General features: G+C 36.5%; 1 protein-coding gene across 7 annotated transcripts in view; it reads left to right on the top strand.

The window, feature by feature from the left end:
* FAM120B (family with sequence similarity 120B) overlaps nt 1–25968 on the top strand; it is a 55941-nt gene that overhangs the window by 8099 nt on the left and 21874 nt on the right. For 6 of the 7 annotated variants that reach the window (XM_030500132.1, XM_030500128.1, XM_030500131.1 and 3 more), the window contains 3 exons: nt 5944–6036; nt 12173–12345; nt 16416–16508. In XM_030500132.1, the coding sequence (XP_030355992.1) occupies nt 5944–6036; nt 12173–12345; nt 16416–16508 (359 nt within the window). Of the gene's footprint in view, nt 1–5943; nt 6037–12172; nt 12346–16415; nt 16509–18452; nt 20280–25968 lie in introns of those variants that run through there. The other variant, XM_030500134.1, reaches the window with a different exon arrangement.

Raw genomic sequence — 25968 nt, forward strand, 5'->3', positions numbered from 1 at the left:
GCAAGTAGTCAGGCCATTGATTACTAGTTCTTTTATCAAAGTACAAGAAAATACTATTTCTTTATCCAGTGGTATAAATAGATTTTGTAGCAGGTGTGTGTATATGTGTGCTTCCATTCTTCTGCTTTAAGACAGAGAATTCTTTATTCACATCTTGAACAAATTTTATGTTCTTAAGACTTCCATTAGTTAAATGTTATCTTTACAGTGTCTTTTAGGCAGTGAGTTGAAAATTAAAAATGCACTGAACTTTGATTCTTTTAATATGTTGTTTCTTCTTGGTAGTCACTTTACCTTTTATCGATGAAAGCACACCACCATCAAACCTAATATTCAAACTGTGTGCTTAGAAAGCCACAGAAAGGTAATTAAATACCTGGCTTCCTTCAGCAGCTAGAGGTTGAAGTTGTGCCGTAATAGGAAAAAAACACCACCAAATAATATGAAATACTGAATCAGTTTACATAGTGGGGGTGTTGGTAGATGAGAAGCTCAACATGAGCAGCTTCCAGTACCTAAAGGGGGCCTCCAAGAGAGCTGCAGAGGAACTCTTTACAAAGGCCTGTAGTGATAGGACAAGGGGAATGGCTTTAATCTGAACGAGAGTAGATTTAGATTAGATATTAGGGAAAAATTCTTCACCATGAGAGTGGTGAGACAGTGGCACAGGTTGCCCAGAGAAGTTGTGGATGCCTGGAAGTGTTCAAGGCCAGGTTGGATGGGGCTTTGGGCAACCTGGTCTAGTGGGAAGTGTCCCTGCCCATGGTAGGGGGGTTGGAACTAGATGTGCTTTAAGGTCCCTTCGAACCCAAACCATTCTATGATTCTGTGATAGTCATTTGGAGGGAGTAACAGAAATCTCAGCAGTAATCATACACATCTGTCATTTCTCATTTTCAGCCTACTGCCTCTAAATTTTGTAGATAATTATAACTTGGTTGGGTTTCGTTTATTCCTCTAAGTAGTAGGATATTCATTGATGCTTTCAGAAACACCCAGACCAAAACTTCTGATTAACAATCATTGCTGTGAGATGGCAGAGTAGTAGGCAGATTTGCATTTATATTACAGTGCTGTAGTACTCAGATAGAGAAGAATAGAATTGAAATACCAAAACATTAATTTGTAATCCTATTGAAAAGAAATTTGAATGGGAAAGAGGTGGTCTTTTATGAAAGTGATTTTAGAATAAAACCACAGATAACATGTATTATTTGTTCTCAGTTTGCTTCAAATTCCAGAGTTAATTTTCTGAAGTAAATCATACTTGTGCACCCTCAATCCTTAACCCTTCCCAAAAGGTAGGTAGAGTGTGTCTGCATGGGCACTCCTATTAAATTTGCATTTTTAGTGCATGTATTTACCTCTAACTGCTTTAACCACATCAGTTCCTAGGAGTTCATGGGTTGTTTTTCTATTCCAGTGTATAGTTGCTTCTAAGTCAAGTGTGTAGGTCATTAATCAGAGCCCGTATGAGAATTCATAAGTAAATGTAAGCATTATTTTTTGTTTATTTTTGAACTTGCTGATGGACCTACATGGAATTTTTGTTCTTAAACTAAGTAGAATCCTTTGCCAATTTTGCTTAGGCGAGATCATGTTGACTTTTGTAATTCGATGAGGGGTAGGGTGGGAAGAAATAATTTACACTGTATGTAGGTTGTAGTATAACGTAGAAATACTTTGGATTAGCATTAAAAAGGAGCTTATTGGAAGGAGTCAACCAATTAAATTAGTCCATGTGGAGTCTGCTGCCATTGTGATAGAGTTGCTAATGTAGCTCATTTGAAGCTATGTTGGCTAACTCTACACAGTATTCCAGTTTGCGGTGGAGATGTGTTAGTGATCCTCTTTTTTATTCCTTAAGATTCCTCAATTACAAGATTGCAGTGTCGGAAACTGACCTCTTTGCAGTTTGCAAATCTGCTTATTTACTGTTGAATAGGGATAGCAAAGCGAGATAGTAAAAGCAGCAGTTACAGTTTTAGTAAGAACAGGATAAAAGTAAACTGTTTCCTCTATTCTGAAACAAGAAACTGTTAGTTTTGAATGTCTAGGATGAGATTTCCAAGGGTGCCTAAGAAACCCAAAAATCCACAGAAGCTGGATGTTGTCATATCCTTTGAAATCACCCATCTAGACCATACCATTTTGCCTGAAGCCGTAGTTTGATAAGCATTTCTATTGCTGTCAGTGCCAGTTTAACTAATTCTTTTACACAGCCACTCATTTCAGTCCCCATGCAACCTCTCAGTTGTGCTGGTGCAGCTGTTTGTGCAGCTGTGTGGTGGCCTATTTTGAGAACTGAAAATAGCTCTCCTCCTCTCTCTCTTCTCTCCCTGTCTTGCAGTCAGGTAACTAATGTGGTTCTGTTTCCCCATCTGACTCTGTGTTGCCATAAACAGCTGTGGTGAAACAGCCCAAGGGAATGGCAGGGAGTGGGAGTGAGCAAATCAGTGGTCACCTGTAAAAGGTAGCTGCGCTCCTGAAAGAATTGCTCATGAAGCTATGCCTTTGGTATATGGTAAGCATGTGTGTACCTTTACTTATGGAAATGTTGCTAGAATCACAGCCTTATTTTTGACCCTACAAAAATAAATAAGGGGTTGATGGTGATCCTGATAACATCGTATTTGTTGCCTGTGCATTTTAAAAGTATCTTCAAAATTAATTGAGTCATTTCTGATCATTGCATAGAATATTGCATATAGTGATATATAAATTGTCAACTTTTAGCATCTTTCCTATTAGTAAAGTTCAAGAAGGAGGGGAAAATAACAGTAAATAATGCACCTTGATAGTCCAGCCAGGCTTGCTGGTTTGTGTGCGAAGAGTTCAGAAGAAAGCTGGCAGGTTTTGGCACTAGTGCAGTCCATGGAAGACATATCTGCACCTGCATTACTGGTGCCAATTAGAAGGTTTTGTAATGTAGCCTAAGCCCGTGGCCAGCTCCTGGAAGTCCTGGCATTACTCCCAGTTCTAACATTAGCAGGCCAGACTGATCCTCACTTGGACACTATCAAAACCAGTCCATTAGCAGAATTTTTGCCAGTTACCTCCAGCAACCACTCAGGAGGGCTGGCACTGTTGCAGGTGTAGAGGAGCACACGTAACAGTATTTCCAACTTCTTGTGTTTGGTGTTTTTCACATGGTTGAAATTTTCCTTAGGCTGCTTAAGCAGCTTCCATGGGTCGTTCGGAATCTATTTAAAGAAAGGAACTGCTGGCTTTTGAATTTCACTGGTGATGACTCTCTATGCGCATTGTAGGAAAAAAAGTTTGAAAAATTATTTGGTTCCCCCCCCCCGCCCCGAGATATTTCCATGCAGGGAAGGTTGGCATTTAGTAGTCATGTCTCTGGTTTTGGTATGTTGATGTGCTGTCAGTTTGCAGGACCTTGCTTTCAGCTATATTTATTTGGCTACTTATGTGAACAGTAACGTGCTTTTGTTACTAATGGACTATAATAGTGAAAAGCACTCTGCTGATGGGGTGTTACATCCTGTACCAACATTAACATATATTAAAAGAACAGAACTAGAGGTTTTCTACTGACTTCTCTCTTTAATGTGCTTGAGGTCAATGGTGATGTAAAAATAGTATTGGAATTTGGAATTGAGAGACATTTTGATAAGTTGTTCTGAGTTGTGGAACTCATAAAGAGTGGCTTTCTGTGCCAGCTTCCCCTCAGCAAAGCGTTTATATTTCCATGTTCTTCCTAGCATCCTCTTAAATTCTCCCCATGTCTTTGACAAATCCCTCCGGCAATATATGGTGTTCCTAAGTATGTTCCCTCTTGCCTCCTGCTCTCCCCTAACGCCATCTACTTTTTTACTCAGCTCTATAGCTGCTTGTGTATTGATTTGCCACACATCCAGTGCATTTGGATACCACAGGTAACTTGACTTTCCTGTCTTTCAGTTGGTGCTCTAACAGGATCTCTGTCAGCTGAGTCACCAGTTTCACAACATGTTTAGGATTTTAATACATTTGAATTCTCTTCTCCTCTGTCAGACTCAGTTGAAACAGAGCAGTGCATCCATGAATTAATTAAAAGACAGATGTCCTAATTGTATTAGGTTTGCTTCCTTAAGAAGCCAGGCTAAAATTTGAGAGGCTGACTGAGCTGAATAGATTGACTAAAGCAGAATAATTTACATAATAAATCTTAAATCAGAATGCTAAAATATCAGAATGTTTCTGAAAGTGACTTCAAGGTATTCAATTGGAGGGCATTTTTTTTATGAAATAGCATTATCACAGGCAATGATTTATATTCAAGATGTGAGACTATTCAGCTACTGAAATGTGCTGCTTAAGGCTTTTTTTTTTCCCTCAGTGTAGGCATTTTTCATTTTATTCTTAATGTCATCAGTTTTTGAACACTGAAGCATGGCAAGCCAGGTGTAATTCTGTCCCTTAGAGCCCAGCTGTTGGTTCTTCAGCCCCTCACCTTTATTGGGAGTTTGTGCTGCAGGTCAATGGGGAAGAAAGAAGAAGCAGGGCTGTAAACCAGATTTTGTTGTGTTCTTCTCCCCCCTCTTTTATCCCTGACACTAGAACTCCATCTGAGGCATTTCTGCTCATTCATTCATGCCAACAGTCATTTGCAGTGTTGAACTATGAATGAGATCAGGAAATTAATGCGACTGAACTTTTTGGGTGGTGGAGGGAAGGGAAAGAGAGTGTTGGAGAGGTTTGGTTTATTTTAAGCTAGGTGAAGTTTTTCATTAGGGTTCATAATGCGGCATCAGAAATAGTTGTGCAGTAAAGTGCAGGGTGATTGGAATTGATGATAAAAGGCAGAAATTCTAAAGAGTGGCCTCAGCACTGGGTGAGAGCTGGAAGGAATTACAGATACAACTCTGTGAATCTGGAAAGTGACAAGGGTGGGAAAGCTTTGAGATTTGCCTGGAAAAGATTTGAAAACACTATTCCAAGTGCCCAGGACTAGCTAAATCTGTTTGCTTCATACTCTTTACCAGACTACAGAGAGTGGAAATTTAGGGCACTATGACATGGTTACCATAAGCAATATCTGTACAGAATGCAGAAGCACCATTTATAACAACGATAATTATTCTAGGGTTTTTTAAGGATGACTTGCATTGGAATGATTATGAGCTGACTACTGGAAATTAGGTAGACTGCATTTAAAAAATTCTTAAATGCTTGAGTTTTTTCTGAGGTATTTTCTTCCCCCTTTTTTTTTCCCCCTAAGCATCAAGTAGTTTGATGCACAACTCAAGCAGTGAAATTTTTAATTTAAGAGGCACCCTACTCTTTAGTGGAGGGTGGGGCAGAGTTGAGGTTAGGGGGTAGGAAGCCACTTGAGCTATTATGCATAAACAATCCCTTTATACTAGATAAAAGGTCTGGAACAATGGGCTGTAAAAGCTCTGCATCTGACGGTGGGATGACTCCATTGCTGTCAGCTTTCAAATAGCCATCAAGGCCTTGTAAAGATTTTGTCTTAAACCCTGACACAGGAAACGTCAGGGCAAGTTGGGAAGAGAATCATATTAAGGACTGCCTGCATATGTGGCAAGTGTGACAGCCCTGAGAGACTGAGGTAGCACGTGTAGGTCCCTAAGCTATGTCAGATGCCTCCATAGCTTCCTGAACTGCCTTGAAATGGGAAGGCTCAAAATTGGTTGAAAGTCATTTTAGAATGTTTTCCGCAGACTAGTACTTACATTTATGGCTACAGTTCCCAACTCCAAACTCATGTTTATAGTGCATAATTCAAAGTTTCTTCATTTGTTCTGATAATTTGTCACACAGATGCTAAAACTAATTTTTTTTGTTTTTTAGGAACCTGAGCAAATAAGTAATTGTGAAGTGCCTTCTGTTACTTTAGAATCCTGATCACTGCTGCTTCCAACTTTTACACTAATGTCAATACTTGCATTTGACTTACTGATCCAATTCTGCCTTTTTTAGGTGGAGCCTCTCCTTTCGTGAAAGAGTGGTTTGTCTATTTTGGAAATCCTCTCCAACAGCCAGAGCTCATACAGCCTGTACAACCTATTCCAGGTAGAATAAAATGTGTTTAAATCTCAACTGAAATAATGCCATAACTACAATAAGGTTAGGCAATCCATCATCACATGTTTGATATGGAATCCGAAACATCTGTGGAGAACAAGGAGCTAAAGTAGAAATGCTGCATGCCTGTAATTGCTTTTAATTACCCTATGTAATTATAATAGGATTCAGCTTTGAGCTACATGTTATTACTATGTCTTGTTAAGTCCAGTGCTAATTCAGACATCAGTTCTAAAATGCAAACAATTTCTTAGAGGTTCTAAACACCGCTCTGAGGCCAGAATAAGTGGTGTGTGGGGCCATATTAAAATTCTTCTATTAAGCTGCATGAGAGAATGCATTAACAAGACTGGCAGAGAATATAAAAAGAGTCATTTTTAGATCACTTGTGACAACCCAAAAAGAGAATCCAGCTTTCAGTAAAAATACAATTAGGCTGCTTGTTTCTGTGAAGCTGTTCCTACTGTCTTAAGCATCAAGTGTTTTGTGTGTCTTTTATCTTCTTTCCTTTGGTAAAGGACATATGAACACTCTTAATGAAATTAATGGAGTCTGTTACATTTACAAGGAAGTGTCATACACTTTGGTGAAAAGATTGGGCACTGTATATGTCACTAAATCGTGTCATGCAATACAGGTTTAGGACAGGAAGTAAGCAATACTGTATCATTTTTTTTATTTCAGAGGGAAAATTGTCCTAGTTGTTCATTTGATCATGCCGTTGTAGTCATAACCCCTCTATCTTTACTGTCGCAGTGCTCTCTCTCTTTTTGGTCGTCTGCTTTCCTGTGGATCCAGGAGCTCAGAGGTTCTTAGTCTTTCATATGAAAGTAATTAGTTCCATCAATACACAATGCCAGTATCTTGTTAAGAAAAATTATCATCTATCAACTTTTTGAGAGTAATTACCAATGCTGCTTTCTTCAGTATCCAGAGCTTTCTGTAGCAGTTCTTGTTCTGATCTAGTCTAAATCCAGATTTAAAAGAAGGTGGGTTTGTTGTTTGGTTGTTGGTTGTTTTTTTCTTTGTTTGTTTGTTTGTTTTGTTAGGGATTGCTTTAGAACCTACTTGGTTTTAATTTTCTAGAATTATAGTACATTTTTTTTTTTAGGTACCCTAAGCCTGTACGTTTATCTTCATATTTGAAACGTCTATATTTAATGAGAGTCTTCAAATTCAAGGCTTAAGGAAGACCAGTTGATCTTTAGATATCAGCCTTTTCAAAATCATTTCAAAAGAAACTGGAAAGAAATGAGTTATATAGACAAAATACAAACAAGGTTTCATTTGATACACAGTAGTTTCACTGTCCAGTACCCCAGTGCAATATGAAGAGAGTGATTATCTAATTGACTTGATGATAGCATGAAATTGCTGTGAAATTTTCCAAATGGATATGAATATGCAGGGTAAAAATTGATTGGTCTGTGCTGTACAACTGTTTTATTTCAGCATACAATGGTCTGAGAACATGCATTTGTAAAACAAGCAAACAAAACCCAACATAGTATAAACGTGCCTAGGTAGTTGCATTTCAGTTTGCATGGCAAATATATTTTATTTGCTGTGAATTTTTCCTTCCCAGATAGTATAGTACCTTCCTCCCTTTCTGGAGAGGAATCCACTTAATCTTATGTACTTTGGTTCTACTGCTCTGCAAACATGCTACACATAGAACCCACCCTCATGTTGACAATAAACAGGATTTAAAATCACTCTGTGTGTTTGTTTATAGCAACCACAGAAGAAGAGTTTATAAAAACAGCATCTTCTCAGCATAATCTTTACTTACTCTATAACGAAAGGCTGTTCAAGCAGACTATTAAAAAAGGGGAGGAGGACTTCTAGTGTTTATTTTTAGTGCTCTGTTGTCATTCCTTCAGTGAACAAATATTTTTCTAAAATTTTTACAGTCCATATTAGTATGCCTTACATTCGCTCATGCATCTTTTATTTTCCACAGCAGGACTTTCTAGTTCACCAAATAAGGTTCTCAACAGCGCATCAGATTTTTCAGACAGGGATCATATTAAGAGCTAAATTTAAAGAAGTTGTTATAGGAAGTCAGAGTTCAACGCTGTCAATCAAGATCAGGTTACTCAAAAAGAGGAAAAACCTTACCAGAAACTATTTAAAAAATCACAGGTGCAACTAATCTGGGAAGACTCTCTGCTTTATTGTTTGGGGAAGAAATAACCTCATCATCACAACTACTTTGCAAATGTACTGAGAATACATGGGAAACCCTGACTATTGAATTTGGTTTAGATTTAAAAGTCTGGAGAAAGAATATTTGATCTGAACTTCAAACTGTAATGTGCATAACCGTAACTATTCTAAATTTTGCATTGATGTAAAAAAAAAAAGTAGAATTCCCACTGATTTCGTGTGTGTGTGTGTATAAACCAGCAGAACTGTCTTCCATCTGAAAAGCTTGTAAGCGATAGATTCAATGTTAGCTTTTCTTAAAAATGAATGATTGAATCCTAAAGGCTGTACGATAATAAAAGGTATTTAAAATACAGTGTGTATTATGTATATGTATTTTTCTGGAGAGATGGTCTTCTGAATCGGCATCTGTGCTTGCTTGAATTCTCTCTCTTCTCTCTTCCGGAATGTTTCTTTTCAGTTGAATGAATGTGATCATGATGCTTCCCACACATTGACAGAGCAGCACTTGAATGATAAAAATGTCTCTGAGAAATGAATTTTGTTAGAAGGCCTTTGATCCAAGAAAATACTGTTCAACATCCATATGTTGTGAACATAGCAGATCTATTTGTTACATGTGCAGTTCATATGGAACAGAAAAAATTTTAAAGTCTTTTACTGGAAATATGTGGATTCTGGTTTTCATTTTATTTCTGAAAATGTGTAGGATATTGTAGCTTCATACCACAGGAGTTTGGATGTACATTCACTATTCTAATCATTGCGTCTTACAGGAATACGTCATGAATATGCTTATGTTCAAAATGCAGTCTCTGAAATACTTCTTTAATGGTCAGATTTAATTGGCATTTGGATTTATGGCATCTTTAAAACTGGCCACAGTTGTTAACAAGTTAATGTTCAGTGTTCCTAGCAAGTACATTTTTATAAACTTACTTTAATTGCTCAGTATTTACATGAGTTTGTAAAGCAATGAAGTGTAAAAGTTCTATTCCTGGCATTATAAAATGAAATTCCAATAGTCATTGTTTTAACTCTACATGAACAGTTGATATTATACATTTATATCTATATACACAATGACAACATGTTTTAAGTTGGTATGAATGTGAGGATCCCCTTTGTATAAGCCTTGAGTTCAATAATACCCTAGTATTAACGCATTCCACAACTTTTGCATGTGTTGCACATTCATAAATCAGTTACTGAGGCTCAAACAAAGGAAATAAATATTTATGTATTCCCTTGAAGTGCTCATGTTATCATGATTCTTTCTGTATGACAATGTCTCTAAATGTGTGAATGAAAAGGAAAATGGGGGAAAAAAACTAAATCAGTGTTTTTTCTCTTAACTTGCTAGTTGTCCATTTTTGTGTTTAGGCAAGTAGTATCTCTTGATCTCCAATGGAGGTCTTTGTGATGCTGCTCTTCTTGGAGTTCTCAAGGACTACAGTTTACATACAAGGAATACAGTTTTCACAGTTTTATGCATGTTGAGAATGACCATAAGCATATGCAGTGTTTGAGGTTCTCTCTGTAATTCATAGGAACTTGTGTTTTCTACAACCCCAGTAGGATAGATAATTTTCTCATGACTGATCTTTACAGTAAAGATGTATCAATTATAAATATCTAAGTATGTTTAATTCTGTTTCCCTTTTGGTGCTCAGTTTTGGGGGGTTTTAGGTTAATTTATTAAGTAATCGATGTGTTCAGAAAGTAAAATATTTCTCCTCCCTATCCAAGTAAATTTCTCTCAGCAATTTTCTAATTGCTGTAAAGTGTGTAGTGAGGTAACTAAAGCAGAGAACAGTTTTGAGGGACTACTGTATAGGAGTCTTAGGTCTCTTGTTGGCTGCAATGCGTGATGGGAGAGTCATTTAACTTAGTGTAATTGTTTCTTTGTTTTACTTATCTTTCATTTAAGGGTTAATATAATGGATTGATCTTGGTTATTACATGAAATTTAATTACTTGTAGAAGAAATCCTTTCAGAAAAACACTTTTGGCTGATATGTTCCAAGAGGAGATCACGTCAAGTCTTCTTTCCCAGAGTAAATAACTCATAATTCATCAGTACCTCTTTTTCCCAGGCACAAGTAGATGTTGTTTCTGAAAGTGTAAGAAACTGTTTATAGAAGAGATGTCTTGAATTTTTTGTTGAGCTCTCTCTATATAGATATGTAATGTTGATTATTGATGTAGTTCATGGTTTTACTCTGAAGAAAGAAGGATTTCTATTATTAGGTATATCCCTGGATGCAAGTCATTTAAAAAAAACAGCTGTACAGATGGAAAGAGTACTTTCCTTTAACTGATTCTTGGCATATCTTTTCATATGCAGCTGATTGGGAAACTTCTAGAAAGCAGAAACCATCACAGCTATATGAGTTTACCCATATAAAAATTGTCTCACACATTAAAGTTGCTTAGTCTTGATAGGAAAAGTTGGCTTTGTCCTGCTTTTACGCATGTTATATTTGCTTTTCTTCCTGGAAATCAGTCTCTGCTTTTCTTTTATTAAAGCAGTGATTACCAGTATCAAAACCAGTAATCTGCGTCTTACTGTGCTGTCTGTACTGGACCACTCACTGCCAACATTTGTGTTATCACTAACCTGTATTCCTAACTCCAATCAAGCAACTGGTATTTTTTCTTAATATATACATCTCCCTATAAAAGAGGGTTAGAAACTCTTGCGGATTGTATGATGGTGGTTTTTTACATGGTTAAAACTTTTGATGGGAGAGTTAGTCTTAAAAATAGTAAAGGAAACATCCATCAGGGAGATGAAAAAAGAAAATCCTATCTTCTCGTTTCCCCCTCTCCAAAGAATTACTACCATTTGGTTAATGGGTTTTCTTGGCTAAATAAACATTGTCTATGTAGATTTCAGCACCTTGTCACTTTAACCATTTATTATCACCAAGTGTTCCTAACTGGGCTACAGCTGCTGCCTGTCACACAAAAAAGGAAAAGGTGTTACCAAATGTAGCTTAATTAGTCCACATTTAAAATTCACACCTCGTTTTATTTAACTACACAAGCAGCAGTATTTTATGGGAGGATTCTGTCTTTAATTGGAATTCTTAGGCATAAATAGTTAGCTGTTCTGTTATTTCACGTGCATTAGTGTTTATTTTCATAATGGATTAAATGTAATTTAAATGGTGAGCAAATTTTATATTAGTTCACAAGTTGGGGGATGACAACATGGGGTAAATATTAAGGATTTAGAGACCACTGTGAATGATACTATAGAAAGTCTGGAAGATACATTGGACATAACTGATGACAATTCTTTTGTGTGTGTTTGCAACAGTGTTTTATGCAGTAGCCTAGGGACTGCAAAATACCAGAGAGCCTTGTTTTCTGCGCCCAAACTGGAACCTACTGCAGAGGAGCCATACAAGCACAGTGTTTTGTGGAAGATGTGTTTGCCAGCAAATGCTATAGGTGGCCAGTTGTTTGTTAAAACAGGTGATTATTAGGGAAGCAATGTGAGGATCCTTCAAGGACCCCTGATAGGCTAGCTCTAGGAGAGAGAAAGAGAGAGAAGAAACAGGTATGGTTGTTTTCTGCTGAATCACCGTTTTATGATGAACCTAACCTTATTTAATACTGTGAACCCCCAAGGGAAAGGACACACTTCTAGGCAGACTTTGTTCTTGCAAAGAGTAAAAGCCTGCTGTCTCAAAGTAGTCTGTATTTTTGTAACAATTGAATTCAGCCCACTCTGCTTAAACATGCCTGTATTCAATACAACTTGTTTAAATTACAGGCCTTCCCCCTCTCCCCGCCCCCAAATGCCAAGTTTTGTCAAATACATTTCATTTTCAACTCTGTCGTTGCAAGTGCCAAGAGCAGATCAGTTGTTTCCTTTCAGATTGTAATGAGGTAGGCATGTTTTATCTTGTTGCTGCCAAGATAAAATAATGGATTTCTTTTGTAGGTGGAACACCTAATTTGAAAACACTGTGGTTTGCCAAAGGACCTGACGTGGAAAAGCAGCGGTATAGTACATTTCTGGCATGCTTTCACCTTCAGGATGGGATGGAAGAGCTCCAAGCTCTAGAAGCACCTGTTGCAGCATTCTGCTGCTTGCTGGCCTATCTTATGATGCAGGTAACTGGGACAGTTGCTTTTTCTTCAGCTGTCATCCCTGATGGATGTGATTGACTAATGAATTGTTTCTTGCTAGTCTGTGCTGGAGTTTTCACTTAATCTTTACCATAGGCATAGATGCTCAAGTATAATAATACTGCATTACGGTATTTTTAATTGCTCCATTTAACTTGCATCATCCTGTTCAAGAAGCACTTGGGTTTTTTAGTAGTTAATCATAACTTTCACATGCCCATGACAAAGCCCCTTGGGCAGTTTAACAGAGAGAGTATAAACTGAGGGATTTCCCCTGCTTTTGGGGACCTGTTTGCAAATTAAAGCTTCTCTTTTTGTATTTCCTTTGTGTCATCGAAAGAAGACATTCCCTCAGGTGACTATGCAGTCTGTGCCAACAGTCTATATAAATATTTAGTCAGCTGTCACTACTTTTTCACACCATCTTGCCAGTCTACTCAGTTTCAAGCCAGAATTGAGGATATGGCTCTTCTCATTAAATTCTGAATAATAGGGGATCATTAAGTAGCAGTTCTGTTATAATTCCAAACATTTGCCAGCCTGCAGACTGCCTTAATTGTAACAAAAAGGAACACTAGATGAAATAAAATATTGCTTCATTATTTACATTTCTCTTAGGTATTTAATATATTGTCTGTACTTGCCACCTTTCAAGTGTTGATCTCACAAGATTTTCCTCTTTGAGGATGAGAAAATTATAATGCCTTTATCTAATCTGATAAGCTCTGTTGTACTTTTGCTTACGCTGAACTGCATTTTGTCTTTTGTTTTGTTTTTTTCAGACTTTGCTTTCCTCAGTAACAGATTGATACTGGTGTGTGATACATGAAAACAAGTTCTCCCTGACTTTTCCTTTCTTTTGCCTTTTTACAAGTTTGCTCAAACTTAGACGATGCACTGAGGAAGTACATATGGGAATTATACAAATGATCCATATAGCTCTTTTTTTAATTATTTTTTGTATAGCAGAATATAAATGGAAAATTTTTTGAAGATAAAATTTATGAAACATAATTTCATGGCTTGTGGTTTCAATTCAGCAAGATACATATCATATCCTTAGCTTTTAAAATACTCTTAAGTGTTTTTCGTATTCGGATATGAAACCGTAGTTTCATTTATCTATTTTCACTCTTTCATTTATTTATTGTGATTTCCTATACACCCTTTCGTAGTATGATTACTAAATTATTTTGGAGGGGTTTCTTTAGTAGGATTAAGAAGAAGAGTAACAGGATAGAACACCTACAGAAATGTGGATTTACTGAGCCTTGATCACAACATAATTAATAAAGTGGAAAAAAAACCAGCTTGTTAGGGATTTGGTTTTTCAAACTTACTACTCAATGGTGAATGTTAAAAACAAAGTTGAAAACAGTTTTGCAGCTGATGTTTTCAATAAAAATAGTAGCAGAGACATCATGCAATGGGCTTAGTTTCAAGGAAGGTTTTTCATGGCAGTGCCAGTTTCTCAGCCCTGTTCCATTTTCCTGAGTCTCCTCTGCCCTCTGAATTGCACTGATACAATCTACCCTGTGAACCAGACTAGGGAACTGATTTGGATTAAAATGTTTCTCACTGCTGAGTTGTTTTATGCGTTGCTTAGTTGTCCATTTGTTTTCTTGGCAGTTTGAGAGGAAAACGTGAGAGCAAGAATGCCAGCATCCACGTTTCAAGCTAGCCATACTGCTTCCATTTGTTTTATAGCTGAGGAAACAATGCTTGTCTAACTGTGGCCTAATTCTTGTCTTTACTTAACACTTTAGTCTTACATTTATATTAGAGAAGGAAGGTGGATTTTTACCCCCAAGGTGATTTAAGATGAGCAACTGTAGGTTGCCTTGAAGCAGGCTAACATTATTTCCTTCAGCTCATGTAAGAGAGAAGTATACTTCTTAAAAATGTCATTACTTATCGTCTAATCTAAGTTTTGCAGGAGCCAGCATACTGACCCACCCATCTGGCTTCCTCAAAATTCATGTGCATGTATTTAGTGAAAACTTAAGATGCATTCTTTTTTTTTTTCCCCAAACAAGAAAAAAAATGAAATAAACAAATCTTAGCTATGTAAAGAAAGTGTCAATTTGAAGAGTAATCTTTTCCATAAGGGTTCTTTTCAAATATCCTCCAAATTAAGAACAGAAATGGTGAAAAAATTACAAAATAATAGGTCTGTCTTTAAAGTTGGGGAAAGGAGGGAATTCATTCAAATACCAAACTGTGGACCCTGCAAAGAAAGGGGAAGTTTCTCTTTCAAGCTCTTGCAGTTTTGGAAGAAATCTGACAATGGAAGTATGGTAACTCAAATTCAGTTACTGAATAAAGTATTTCTCTAAAGAAGTGTTTTGGTATTTGTAAGCCTTTTGGCTGATCTGCTCTGTTAGGGGCGTTTCCTCGCTGTTGTACTTGCAGTCTTTGACTTATTTTTCTTAGGACAGAATTGCGTAAGTATTAAGGGTTTTTTCATAGATGAAAGTCACTTTTTTCTGTTATTGCAATACAGACAATGTGCAGGTTTAGTAAACCTCTCTTGTTGCCATCTACACAAAGGTGACACCTGACTTGAAATACAGGGTAAAGTAGAGCCATTATCAGATCTTAGCAGCCAGGTGGAGTTAATGAATACCAAGGAGCATTTTGAATGCTTAAAGCTTTTCTGATACCCCTCACATTCTTGTTCTTGATGCAAATTTTAACAGCATTGCAGAAGGGAAGGTATTCTTACAGGGGGACAAGCAGCAAGGTATAATTTAAAAAAAAAATTCTCAGGAGTGGTTGAATAATTTTTGTCTTGAGCAGGAAAAATTGGTCACTCCTCCTAAATGAAGTAATTATAGATGTCTTCTTATTGTTTGGGGTTTTCTTGTTTCTTTTGTTGTTGTTTGGTTTTGGTTTTGTTGTTTTATTGTTTTGGGGTTTTATTTTCTATTGATCTACATTTTTTTTTTGTTAATTTTTATCTCCATTTTTTCTGTCACTTTTTGATTCTTAATCGCCTTGATAAAAACTCTTAATAGATTGAAATGTACACAACATTCCCTGAAAATCAAGCTGTTAAAATAAAGTCAGTGCAGAGTTTTAGGCAGCCTTTTAACTACAGCAATGCACATATTTGCACTATGCAACAGAAACCTTCCCTCAAGTTCCAGCTGATAAAGAATTGTAATGTTTTATGGATCTCACTTAGAGACCTCTTTATAGCCTCAACATTTGTAACCAGATCTTCTGGTACGCATATATAATCTATAGTGTTCTTGGTAAAGGAAGCAAGTGATCAGAACTGGACTGGTACTGTCAGGGAATCAGCCTAGCTGGTCTAGAGGCACTGTCTTTCTCCTGAGTTGATAGTATGCCTCTATAGAATCTCAGAATACTTTTTCGTAACAGTAAATGCCTCCATTCTCCCTTTTCTGACAGAAATATCAAGAGTGAACTGTTACGTGAATTTAGAATTTTTCTTTATGTTTTCCCCCTTGAATATTTTAGGTTTAGTTTTCTTATAGTTTTGACTTCTTCCAATTTCAGTATGTAGCCTAAAACCTTAAAAGAAACCAAATATGTTTTGTTAAATTTTGAAATTTAGCTTAAAGTGGGTGAAATATGTTAGATTATTTTAAAGGTTCCAACAGATAACCATATAAGCCTTTGAAAAAAATCCTAAGGGTGATCACGTCTGTGGCTTACTGAGGTGGTTTTCATTCAGGGTCTTGATTATAAAGCAATTTATATTTTAAAATCTCGGGTTTTTACTATGCTTAGTGTTATGGAGATGAAGAGATTTCCTGTTATTAAGAAACTCCAAGGGAAGAGAAGGTAATACATAAAGGGTGAGCATTTTGTTTGTTGCGTGGAAATCCATGTATGCACATTCTACACAGGTGTTGGGGTATGCACTTCATTCAAGTTGTGAAAGTATTTTGTTCCCTTTAAGTGTCTTCTTAGATGATGTATTCAAGGTGGTCATAATTTCATGAGGTTGTTGATTTATGTTTGATGTGCTTGAGCAAGAGATATGTTTTATTTTCAGATAATGTGTTATTTTCCATCTGTTCTAGGTCAGTAGCCTCTCTCTGGAGGACTTAAATGCATTTGTGGCACTTGTTCTCTGCCTCAAAGGAAAGTCAGCTGCTGAACTGGCAAGTTTGCAGGTATGGACTGCATTAATTGAGTAGCATAAAATGTTCATGGTAACTGGGATAAATATTTTGGGGGCAAATTCTTCTACAGTAAGTTTTTTTCAGATATAGGAACTGAGGGTCATGGTAAATATATAGACTTCTAATGTGCTACAGTTCATATGAATACTTACATTTGTTAATCAGATAAAAAAATGAAATACAAAGGACATTTTCTAGTGATTGCAGTCCTCTCAGATTTCTTGCTGACTTGGCTTCCAGACTTCCAGCTGATGGAAAATTTGTAATGGTGAATCCTGTTGTGCAACATTGCTTCATACTTTTTTCCTGAGGATAGTGTTTTGGGACATAAATTGTATGAAAATCACTGTATTACATAAGGTTTAGTATTACTACTGGTGGCAGAACATAACAGAAACTAAAGCAGAAAAAATGTCATTACCTAATGTGGCCCACTGTAGTGAACACGTTTTGCATCACACAATTCTATAATTTTTCAGGAGTTCTTTTTAACATTTTTAGATACTCTCTGCAATCTGTTTCTTTTTTTTATTTCCTATCTTCTTGAATCCATATGTGGAAAAGCAGGTTCCTAGATGGTTATTGCAGTAGAAACATCTAAATAGTTGTTGTTGCATATCTAATTATACAAGAGTATTTTCAATCTCACAGCTTGTGATTGTATTCAAAGTATTAGCAGCTTACAGCACAGACTGCACATGTCAATGGCTATTTGAGTTGTAGGTTTACTTAAAAGTAAGGGGGAAAGGGTTAGAAATGGTTGGAACCTTAACACATTTTCACTCTGAAAATCTTCCTCATATTTTCAATAAGTTCTCTGTTACTTATATTAAGAGTTATAAAAGTACTTTTTGTTGATTGCAAGGTAAACCAACCAGTCCTGTTCCTATCCATTCATTTCTAGTGCACAGGGATCAAAATAATGAAACCAGTGTGATTCCCATTTCATTACTCGATTCGTTGTAACAGACAAAGTTCAACTGCCTATGGATTTTTTCAGAATTGATCACAAATTTGTTCTGCAGCTGATCAAATATTAGGTCTGTGTAACAAAAAAGAAGCAACGAGTTGAAGGCAATATGGAAAACAGCAAAAACGTAGGATTTATTTCTGTTGAAGACATTATTGCACAGTGTTGCACTAAACATTGAGTGTATCATTATTTTATCAAATCTGTTGTGGTGGTAAAAGCATAAAGGAAGCCAAGCATAAGCAGGAAGTGTTGAAACAATTTGTTTATAGGTGCACTCACAGGTACTATCTTGTAAGTGTTCTAAGTGCTTGGAAGTTTATTCTGTTTGAATTAAATGTCTTCGCGTGATTCATTTGTGTTGTGGTTCTATGAAATTATAAATCTGAGTGTTGTATCTGAACATATAACATTAATCCATGTATACTGCTTATCAGCAGTCATTCTGCTAATTCAAAGCTGTTCACAAAATTTTGTAATTTTCCCACAAAGCTTACGGCAGATAAGAGGCAGATCAGATATTGGGTGCTCTTCCATTGTTCACATAAAAGTATATGAAACATGAAGCTGGTCTTCATTATACACATCGTATAATGTGTCAGTTTATGAAGTGGACAGTATGTTGGAATGTATGGAATTGACTTATGAGCACTATTGGCAAGTACTTTTCAAAGTTACATCACTGCTGCTTATGTAAGCACCTTATGCACTGATGCATAATGCCTTCTGCTGTGCTAAAAACTCACAGAAGTTTCATCTAATGCAGCTGAAAATTTTTTATCAGGCTATTTTGTAGAGCATTTCCTTGTCTTATTCTAGTGTAATTCATGGTAGTGTCTTTGGTAATAGTTTGAGCCAGAATAAATCCCTCTGAAGAGAAGAGTGAAGAAAGATTTTGGACTCTTTCCCTTCTGAAGTTGTGAATAGGGCATAAGAGTTTCAAAACTTTCCCCCACTGTTTTCAGATTAACCTCCCTTCCTGTGTTTTGATGACCTGGATCTCCCAGAGAAGAATAGTTGCTGTTCCTCAGTTGGTTATGTATCTTTGACTTGTCAAGCTATATTAAGGGAAGATGTTATGTTGTATTAATCATCATAAAAATACTTCTTTTTCTTTATATATCTCACCTGTAATTTTGTGGTAGCACCCGGATCAAGTTAAAGATTCATATGAGGTTAATCTCACTTCACAGGAAGAGTGAAAAGTGGTTTATTTGTTTCTGCGCTTCTGAAATGTGGTGCGTAGATGAAGTTGATAATGTCCTGTGAATTTTCTCTTGGAAAGGCCAGAGATTAAACTAATAGAACAATTTATATAAATATTCTAAAAATAATGATCAATAAAGGAAGCTTTCTGAGCACTGTAACTCAAGCATAATTTTCAAGATCCCGTCTCAGAATAGCTGAAACTGGTTTTACTTATTACTATGTTTATTTGGTAGTTTTACAAAATTGAGTTATGCTTTTAAGTCATTTCAATAGTTCGTAAATATTGTATCAATAGGTATTTAATAGCTTAATTTTCTAGGTATTTGTGTTTAAAATTGAAGGATCCAAGTGCAATGGATTGCACTAGCACATATCTGATTAATATATTGGTTCTATAGTAGGAAAATAGAGGAATAATTTAGTCTGTTTACCATACATTTTATTCTCCACTGAGAAGTTAAATGTGATCCCTAGAACTTAATAACTGAGCTTTCATGGAAGTTATGTCAAACTTAGTAAGCATCTGCAAAATTTTATGAATATGCTTGCTCATTTGCAATTTTGGACTTATTATTATTTTAAATGTAGAAAAAGATGTTTACTCCTTGTAGACAGTTCTGTGAAGAACACCGATTTGATTAAAAAAATTATTCTGTTACTACAATATAAATGTTACTACATTAACAAGTATATTCTAGCAAAAGAAAACTAAACTTCCACTGTGAAGTATGAGAGAAAATGTGAATAGAACATGTTCTTCTGATGAAAAGTAAGGCTGAAAAGTTCTCTTCATCCTTACTTTCAAATCTACTTTCTGATATACTATCCCTATTTCATCGTTAATGAGATCCATAAACCTGCAAATTTATGAAACATAAATGTTCATGGTTTGAATAAAGTGGGTTAAAGCCAGAAAAATCCATAGTTTAACTCATGCTAAAAGAAAGTGGGCTGTGGACATATAACTAAAACTCACATTAAATTTTATTTTCTGAGAATAACAATATTTATACATGAAGATTTGATTAGTTTTCAAGATCAACAGTTTCAAAATACCAAAATGTACTTTTTTCCCCCTGCTTGCCCTGTGCCCCCCTTATATGGTAGATTAACATTCTGCTTTGCCCAGGCCTCCTGTAGAGCTTATACATAAGGTCAGAATTAAATTTTAGACCCCAGGTTGCCTACTTCCCTCCTTTCTATTTTAATTTGGTGTGCGGTGTTGGCAAAAAGCCCAGAGAGCCATCAGTCTAACTTCGAGGCCATTGTTGAGAAACAGAGGCACCAGCAGTCATGCTTGCAGTCTTGTTTCTTGTATTGTGCTGGCCCTGGTTGTTTACAAGTGCAATTATAGATTATCTTTACCTGTAATGCATGTAAAATACTGCCCAAACAGGACAGACCATAATGACTTATAAACACAAATACATTTTTTTCTAAGTTTTTTCTGAATATGTGAATACATGAGAAAATTGTATTGGAGGTGTAAAGTTGTGAATCGCATCTTTTCTGAAAGTTGTGGCCAAAGGTGAGATGGGAAGATTTGGTTAAAAAGTAAATACACCTGGAAATTGGTGGATGAAATTTGGGTCCTGTTTAATGCTTTTAAAAGTGAAATGTATGTCAGAAAATATGAACTCAAAGTTAGTAGCAGATACATGGTTGGACATAAATATCACTGCTGGAATTTATGGCATTTGCAAGCTCTTTATAGCTTTGCCATAAAATATCCAGTTATGCCAGAATATCTGCTTTGGAGTAATTACATCTTTTGTGCCACTTGTAAAAGGAACAGTTTGCCTGTATGTTAGGTGTAAGAAAATCAAGCGCTGAAGTGTATTCCTTCAATTTTTCAAGTGCTTTCAGTTATTTAAAAGTATTACTGATAGAAGATGAGCACAGATATTTTTGGATCTTAAATGATAAGCTTTAGAGAATCTTTGCAATTAGATTGCAAATGAACTTTCATAAAATACGTGTTAAGTATTACTTAGAATCATAGCATGGTTTGGGTTGGAAAGGCCTTAAGATCATCCAGTTCCAACCCCCCTTCCATGGGCAGGGACACTTCCCACTAGACCAGGTTGCTCAAAGCCCCATCCAACCTGGCCTTGAACACTGCCAGGGATGGAACATTCACAACCTCCTTAGGCAACCTGTTCCAGTGCCTCGCCACTCTCACAGTGAAGAACTTCTTCCTTGTATCGAACTTAAATCTCCCCTAGCTTTTGGAATAATAGTAATGAAACAAATACTCAGCATACTAGTTAACTAGTTTGACAGGCAGAAATAGCTTTAGCAAGAATCGTAGTTGCATGGAATCTTGGGCTATTTTGTGTTGTAAAGGGTCATGGAAGCAAAATTAGCTTGGTAGTAGTAGTATACTAATATTACACAAGATTTTTTTCTCTGAATATTTTCTTGGGGGATACCTAGCCACATTCATGTGAAAAAGCCCTATGTTTTAGAGCAGTGTGCAGGAATCTTAGTTTGGGTCGTCAAATTTCAGAAGGATGCTGCTAAATCTATTCTGTATTTTTAAGCTTGATATTCTTTATCCCTTGCCTTGTAGACAGAAAAGCATAAATAATACCCAGATTCTGAATATTCCAGAATTTCAATCTTCTGACCTATTTGGCAACCCAAGAGAAATTTGTCAACACCGTTAGATGGGATACTTTTAAGACAGACTCCAAACAGTCTTTGCGAGTTATCTATATTTTTCAAAATGTAATTGCTTAAAAAAAAAAATCCTTTCTTCCCCAGGGAGTGTGTTTATTGTGCCTGTGTGACTGTTAATAAATATTTGCCTAAAGTCTAAGTGGATTGAGTAAAACATAAAATACAAGTAAGAATATTGTAAAGATCTCACAGATAAACCTCTCTTACATACTTAAGACCTGCTTCTGTGATGTACATTAGTATTAACTAAAGTGGAACTCAAGTGCATTGTCAAATGCTTTATCAAGTTAGGGTCCATATTCCCACAACATCTGCATCTGTGAAAAGTGTTTTTAAAATGACAGGTGAGAGTGTAACTGGCAGAATGTGGGAAATGTCAGGGATTGAGGTAGTTAACTGATCTTGGCATTCCTTCCCACCCCATTCTCTCATTTGCAGTCTTTAGGTTTTCTCAGTGTTCTGAGCTAATCTGGAACAAAAGTGCAGTAGTATGGGATGTGATTTCAAGCTGAGATTGGTTCAGTCCTGTTCAACCTCAGAAATAGAACTTTCTTTTCATGTCTTCAAGATAGTCTTAAACGAACTAGTCCAAATAGAAACAGTTCAAGTCTTCAAGTAGTTAAATTAGTTTTGGTTTTAAACATTTAAAAAAAAATAAATTGTATGATTAATCAAAAGAAAGTGGCACTAAATGAGCCTTTTTATAGTAAATCTGTATATTAGGGCTGAAAGTTTTCAGGCGTCTATACTCTGCTTTCCTCTTAATAACTGTGTTTTGGCCTCTTGGGCCTGCATGCATAGTTCAGTGTGCTGCCTTCGTGCTGCAGAACCTCTTTACTTTCTCCAAAGGCTTTGAAGTGGTGGGTATGCTCCCCCAGTCTGTTACTGAGAGCAAAAAGTATTGCACTTGCATGGATCAGAAATCAGTTCAAATACAATTGTATCTCAGGAGCTGAAGTTACTCACTGCTTACAGCATTTGCTGAAAGTCCCATCTCTACATCTGTGGCTATTTTCATAAGCATCTTGTGAAGTTCTGAAGATATTCAACGTTTCTTGGTCCTGTTGCATGGACAACTGGTTCTATATTTCTTTGCTGCTGTTGGTTCATAAACATATAAAAAAGTATTTCTTAGGCTTACATATTCAACTTCCACACAAAATTGCTGTTCTGCCCCATTCTCCCCCATTTTCTTCTTTACCAAATTTGGTATATTTATTAGTATTATTACGGTCTTATTTCCCTGAACATTTTTTACAGTTGACATAAACTCTAGTATCAGAATTCACATAACTGTGTGAATTCTGTTATGTGTCACTGGCACAAATACAAACCCCAGCATGACTAGATCAGCTCTTTTACCTTCTGAGAAAAATATATTCATTTAGTTGGATTCAGTTTGCTTATGCAGAAAATTTTGGACAAGATTTTGAGCGGGAGCCTTAAAAAGAGAGGATTTCTATTCCTTTTGTGGAGGGTGATGTTGCATTTTTCCTCCATAATTGCGTAAATTTGCTTGGCTGTTTTGTGAATTTCCCTTTTTACTGCCCTGTAGCTCATTATTAGCAAGGTTTCAACAACAAGGAAATGTCAGCAATGTTTCAGTTATAAATACTTTTGGACTTTATACAGCATAAAGAATTTTTCAGGATGTTTAAGGTAAAAGACACTGGAATTTCAGATAACAAAATTACTGTTAATTTTTAATCCATGCCTAATAATATTGCAGGAAGTGAAACATAATTATTTAGTAGTGAGGATAATAAAGCACTCCCAAAATATTAATCAAACTGACAGCTTTGAAAAAAAATCAGAGATCACTTATTATAGAGAGGGAAAATAATAATAATTTCTGCTATCAGCTAATTTCTGCTATCAGCTGACATTTTCCTGCCAAGTTTATGTTGGTCAAAGTGTATGTTTACTCCTGAGATAAGTAGTTTTCAATTCCTTGCATATTGTGTGTTAGAAGAATCAAGCAGCACATGAGGGTTGGAGGCAGTGTTTGCATGGCGTAGGTGGGGTTGCTCTCCATTGCCTTTAAGGGGTGACCTGTGTCCCCACAGGGCAGGTGACGTGCAGGGGCTGGAGCCAGGGAGGGAAGGGAGCATGCCATCAGGAAGCGGTGGCACGCGAGCACCTGCCTATCATCTGCTCAGGGCTGCGTGCACCTGCCTGCGTGCCCTTGTCACGCCTGAGCAGGAATGCAAGCTGCACATCTGCTTGGCTCTCCCTGGAGAAGCAGATGGCTATGTGTAACTTCAGAGAAGCAAAAATGGTTTCTGAAATGACCTAATGAGCCATTTATAGGTTGATGGAGAAAGAAGATAAAACAAGCCTTTAGGCATACGGTTACAGTGCTTTGTAGGATGTACAGGAATTTTTCAAATTGCTAGAGTAGAAATGTTCATCTTGAAGATATGAGAAACAGCCAGGCTAACTAAGAACTGATTAGTTCCCTTTCTTTTCGAGTGTATTCTTGATTGACGTTATCATTGTCCAGGGGTTAAAAGTCAAGACGGTGTCCAGTTCCTATTTGTTGCTTCCTCTGGTCAAATTGTTCAGTTCTGTCTTGTGTGTTAGTTCCTACTCGTAACACTCATGCACTAGTAGTCTCAATAATAGAAGTTCTTTAGCAAAAAGTGCTGTAAAAAGGTGATTTTTTTAAATACCTTCTTAGCATTCATATTCATGTCACATGTGTATTCTCCTCCCCTTCACCTTTATTTTGGGATTATTTCATTTGACGTTCACTGAACAATAGCTGAGATGTGGTTAAAGTAGTATTTTATAAAGAAATGGAGCTGTGTTAGGAGGAAAGTGATACATGTACATTATAACATTCCCTCCCAGCATTATATCTTAGCACCTCAAGACATCATTGCTCGTTAAGACAACTCTATTCCAGTGTTGGAAACAAAACACAGGGACGATAAACACTGGATGTGTAAAGGTGGTGGTGTGTTATCTCCAAAAAAGAATTAGTGATTTATGAGAAGATTTAGTTAATTTTTAGGAATCTAATGAGAGTGTCTAGTGTCACACCAGCACAGGTAGGAAGCATATGCACATTAACATATAGGTATATTACATTTAGCTAAGCTGCTATATATTCCCTTGATAGATATAAAATAAGAGATATTCAGTTCCTTGCTAAATACTAAGTTATGTATGTACTGGTTTTAGCAAGGGCAGTTAATGCATACCTAAGTATTGTTTCCTGTTTATGAATAGTTTTCTATTTACCTTCTGCATATAAGACACAGAAATACATCTTGGCAGGAAATACTCTATGTTAGGACTGAAGTTCCATAAGTTCCCACTAAAGTCGGTGAAAGCTTTGCTACTGAATTTAATAAAAGCAGAGCTGTGCCAATAAACTTTTGAAAAACCATCCCTCAGTCTGCTCAGTGTTACTTTTTAGCAAAATTATGCAATTGTTGTATTTGTACACTGAAGCTTAATACAACAGAGGCATGCTTCAATCTAGCAACAATGGCAAGTAATATTTTTCAATTATAGGAGACTAAAAGCATACTGGTTCTGCAGGAAGTTTATTTTGGCATAGCATCTTGTGCCAAAAAAAAAAGAAAAAATAGGTACCTTTTGTTTTAAAATGGCTGTAGATCAGTTCTTGAGGCTGCAATGTCAGTGAATGCTTATTTCATCAGCAAAGTGCCTGCAGAGTCCAATGCTGGCTTAAGTGCTGCAACCTCAAATTTGGGCTTATTACAGAGTATGCATTTTCTTTTAAACAGCATTCTTCTTCATGTTAAGTACACCTTTAAAAATGGCCCTTACTCTCACATAAACTGTTTCCCTGTTTATATCAATTTGCTCTGACATAGTGCTGATACAAGAAAATGTAGAATATTACATGTGAGTAATATTTTCTTTAAAACCTTTACTTGTAGTTAGTTCTTGAATAGCTCAGAAAGCCATTTTTGTGTAATAGCTGTGTGCACCAAACAAGGGTTCTCTAATTTCACTGTATGTGTTCGTCTAAATTATAGCATGGAGTTGATGTTCTTATGCCAAAAGATAGCAGCTTTCAAGCCATGTTTGGCAGTTTTCCATTCCAAAAGAAATAGGTGTTCCGGAAATGGTACTCTTGCAACTTAGTCACAAATCACTTCTTCATATCTTGAACATACCTGATCACAGGTTGCAAGTTGTCAGTTCCTTTCATAGGTCATCTGAGATACTACTGTGTTGATTCTTGTTTGATTTGTCTTGGACCTTGGGATTGTTGTGAAATAGAAGCAGACCAGTTCTTTTCTTCCTCAACCCGTGGACTTAACAGCTAGAAAATTCCTTAGCCAAAACTGTTTACCTTGGACCATATCACTTCAAAAGGTGAACTGTAGTATCAACAATCTTATCGTGCAGCTGCTTTGCAATACAAAGAAATCTGAGTAGAAAAAACCCCAAACCAACAAACAACGAAGCCTATATTGCACTGGCAAACAGTATTTGTTCTCCTGGATTTCTCTATGCTAACCATCTTTGCACAATGCCAGTTTTATTTGAAGAGCTTATATACCAGCCATGACATTAGTAACAGTTGTCATAATGTTTCTGGGAGCTGCA

Source organism: Strigops habroptila, chromosome 10 (assembly GCF_004027225.2).
Source record: "Strigops habroptila isolate Jane chromosome 10, bStrHab1.2.pri, whole genome shotgun sequence".
NCBI lineage: Eukaryota > Metazoa > Chordata > Aves > Psittaciformes > Psittacidae > Strigops > Strigops habroptila.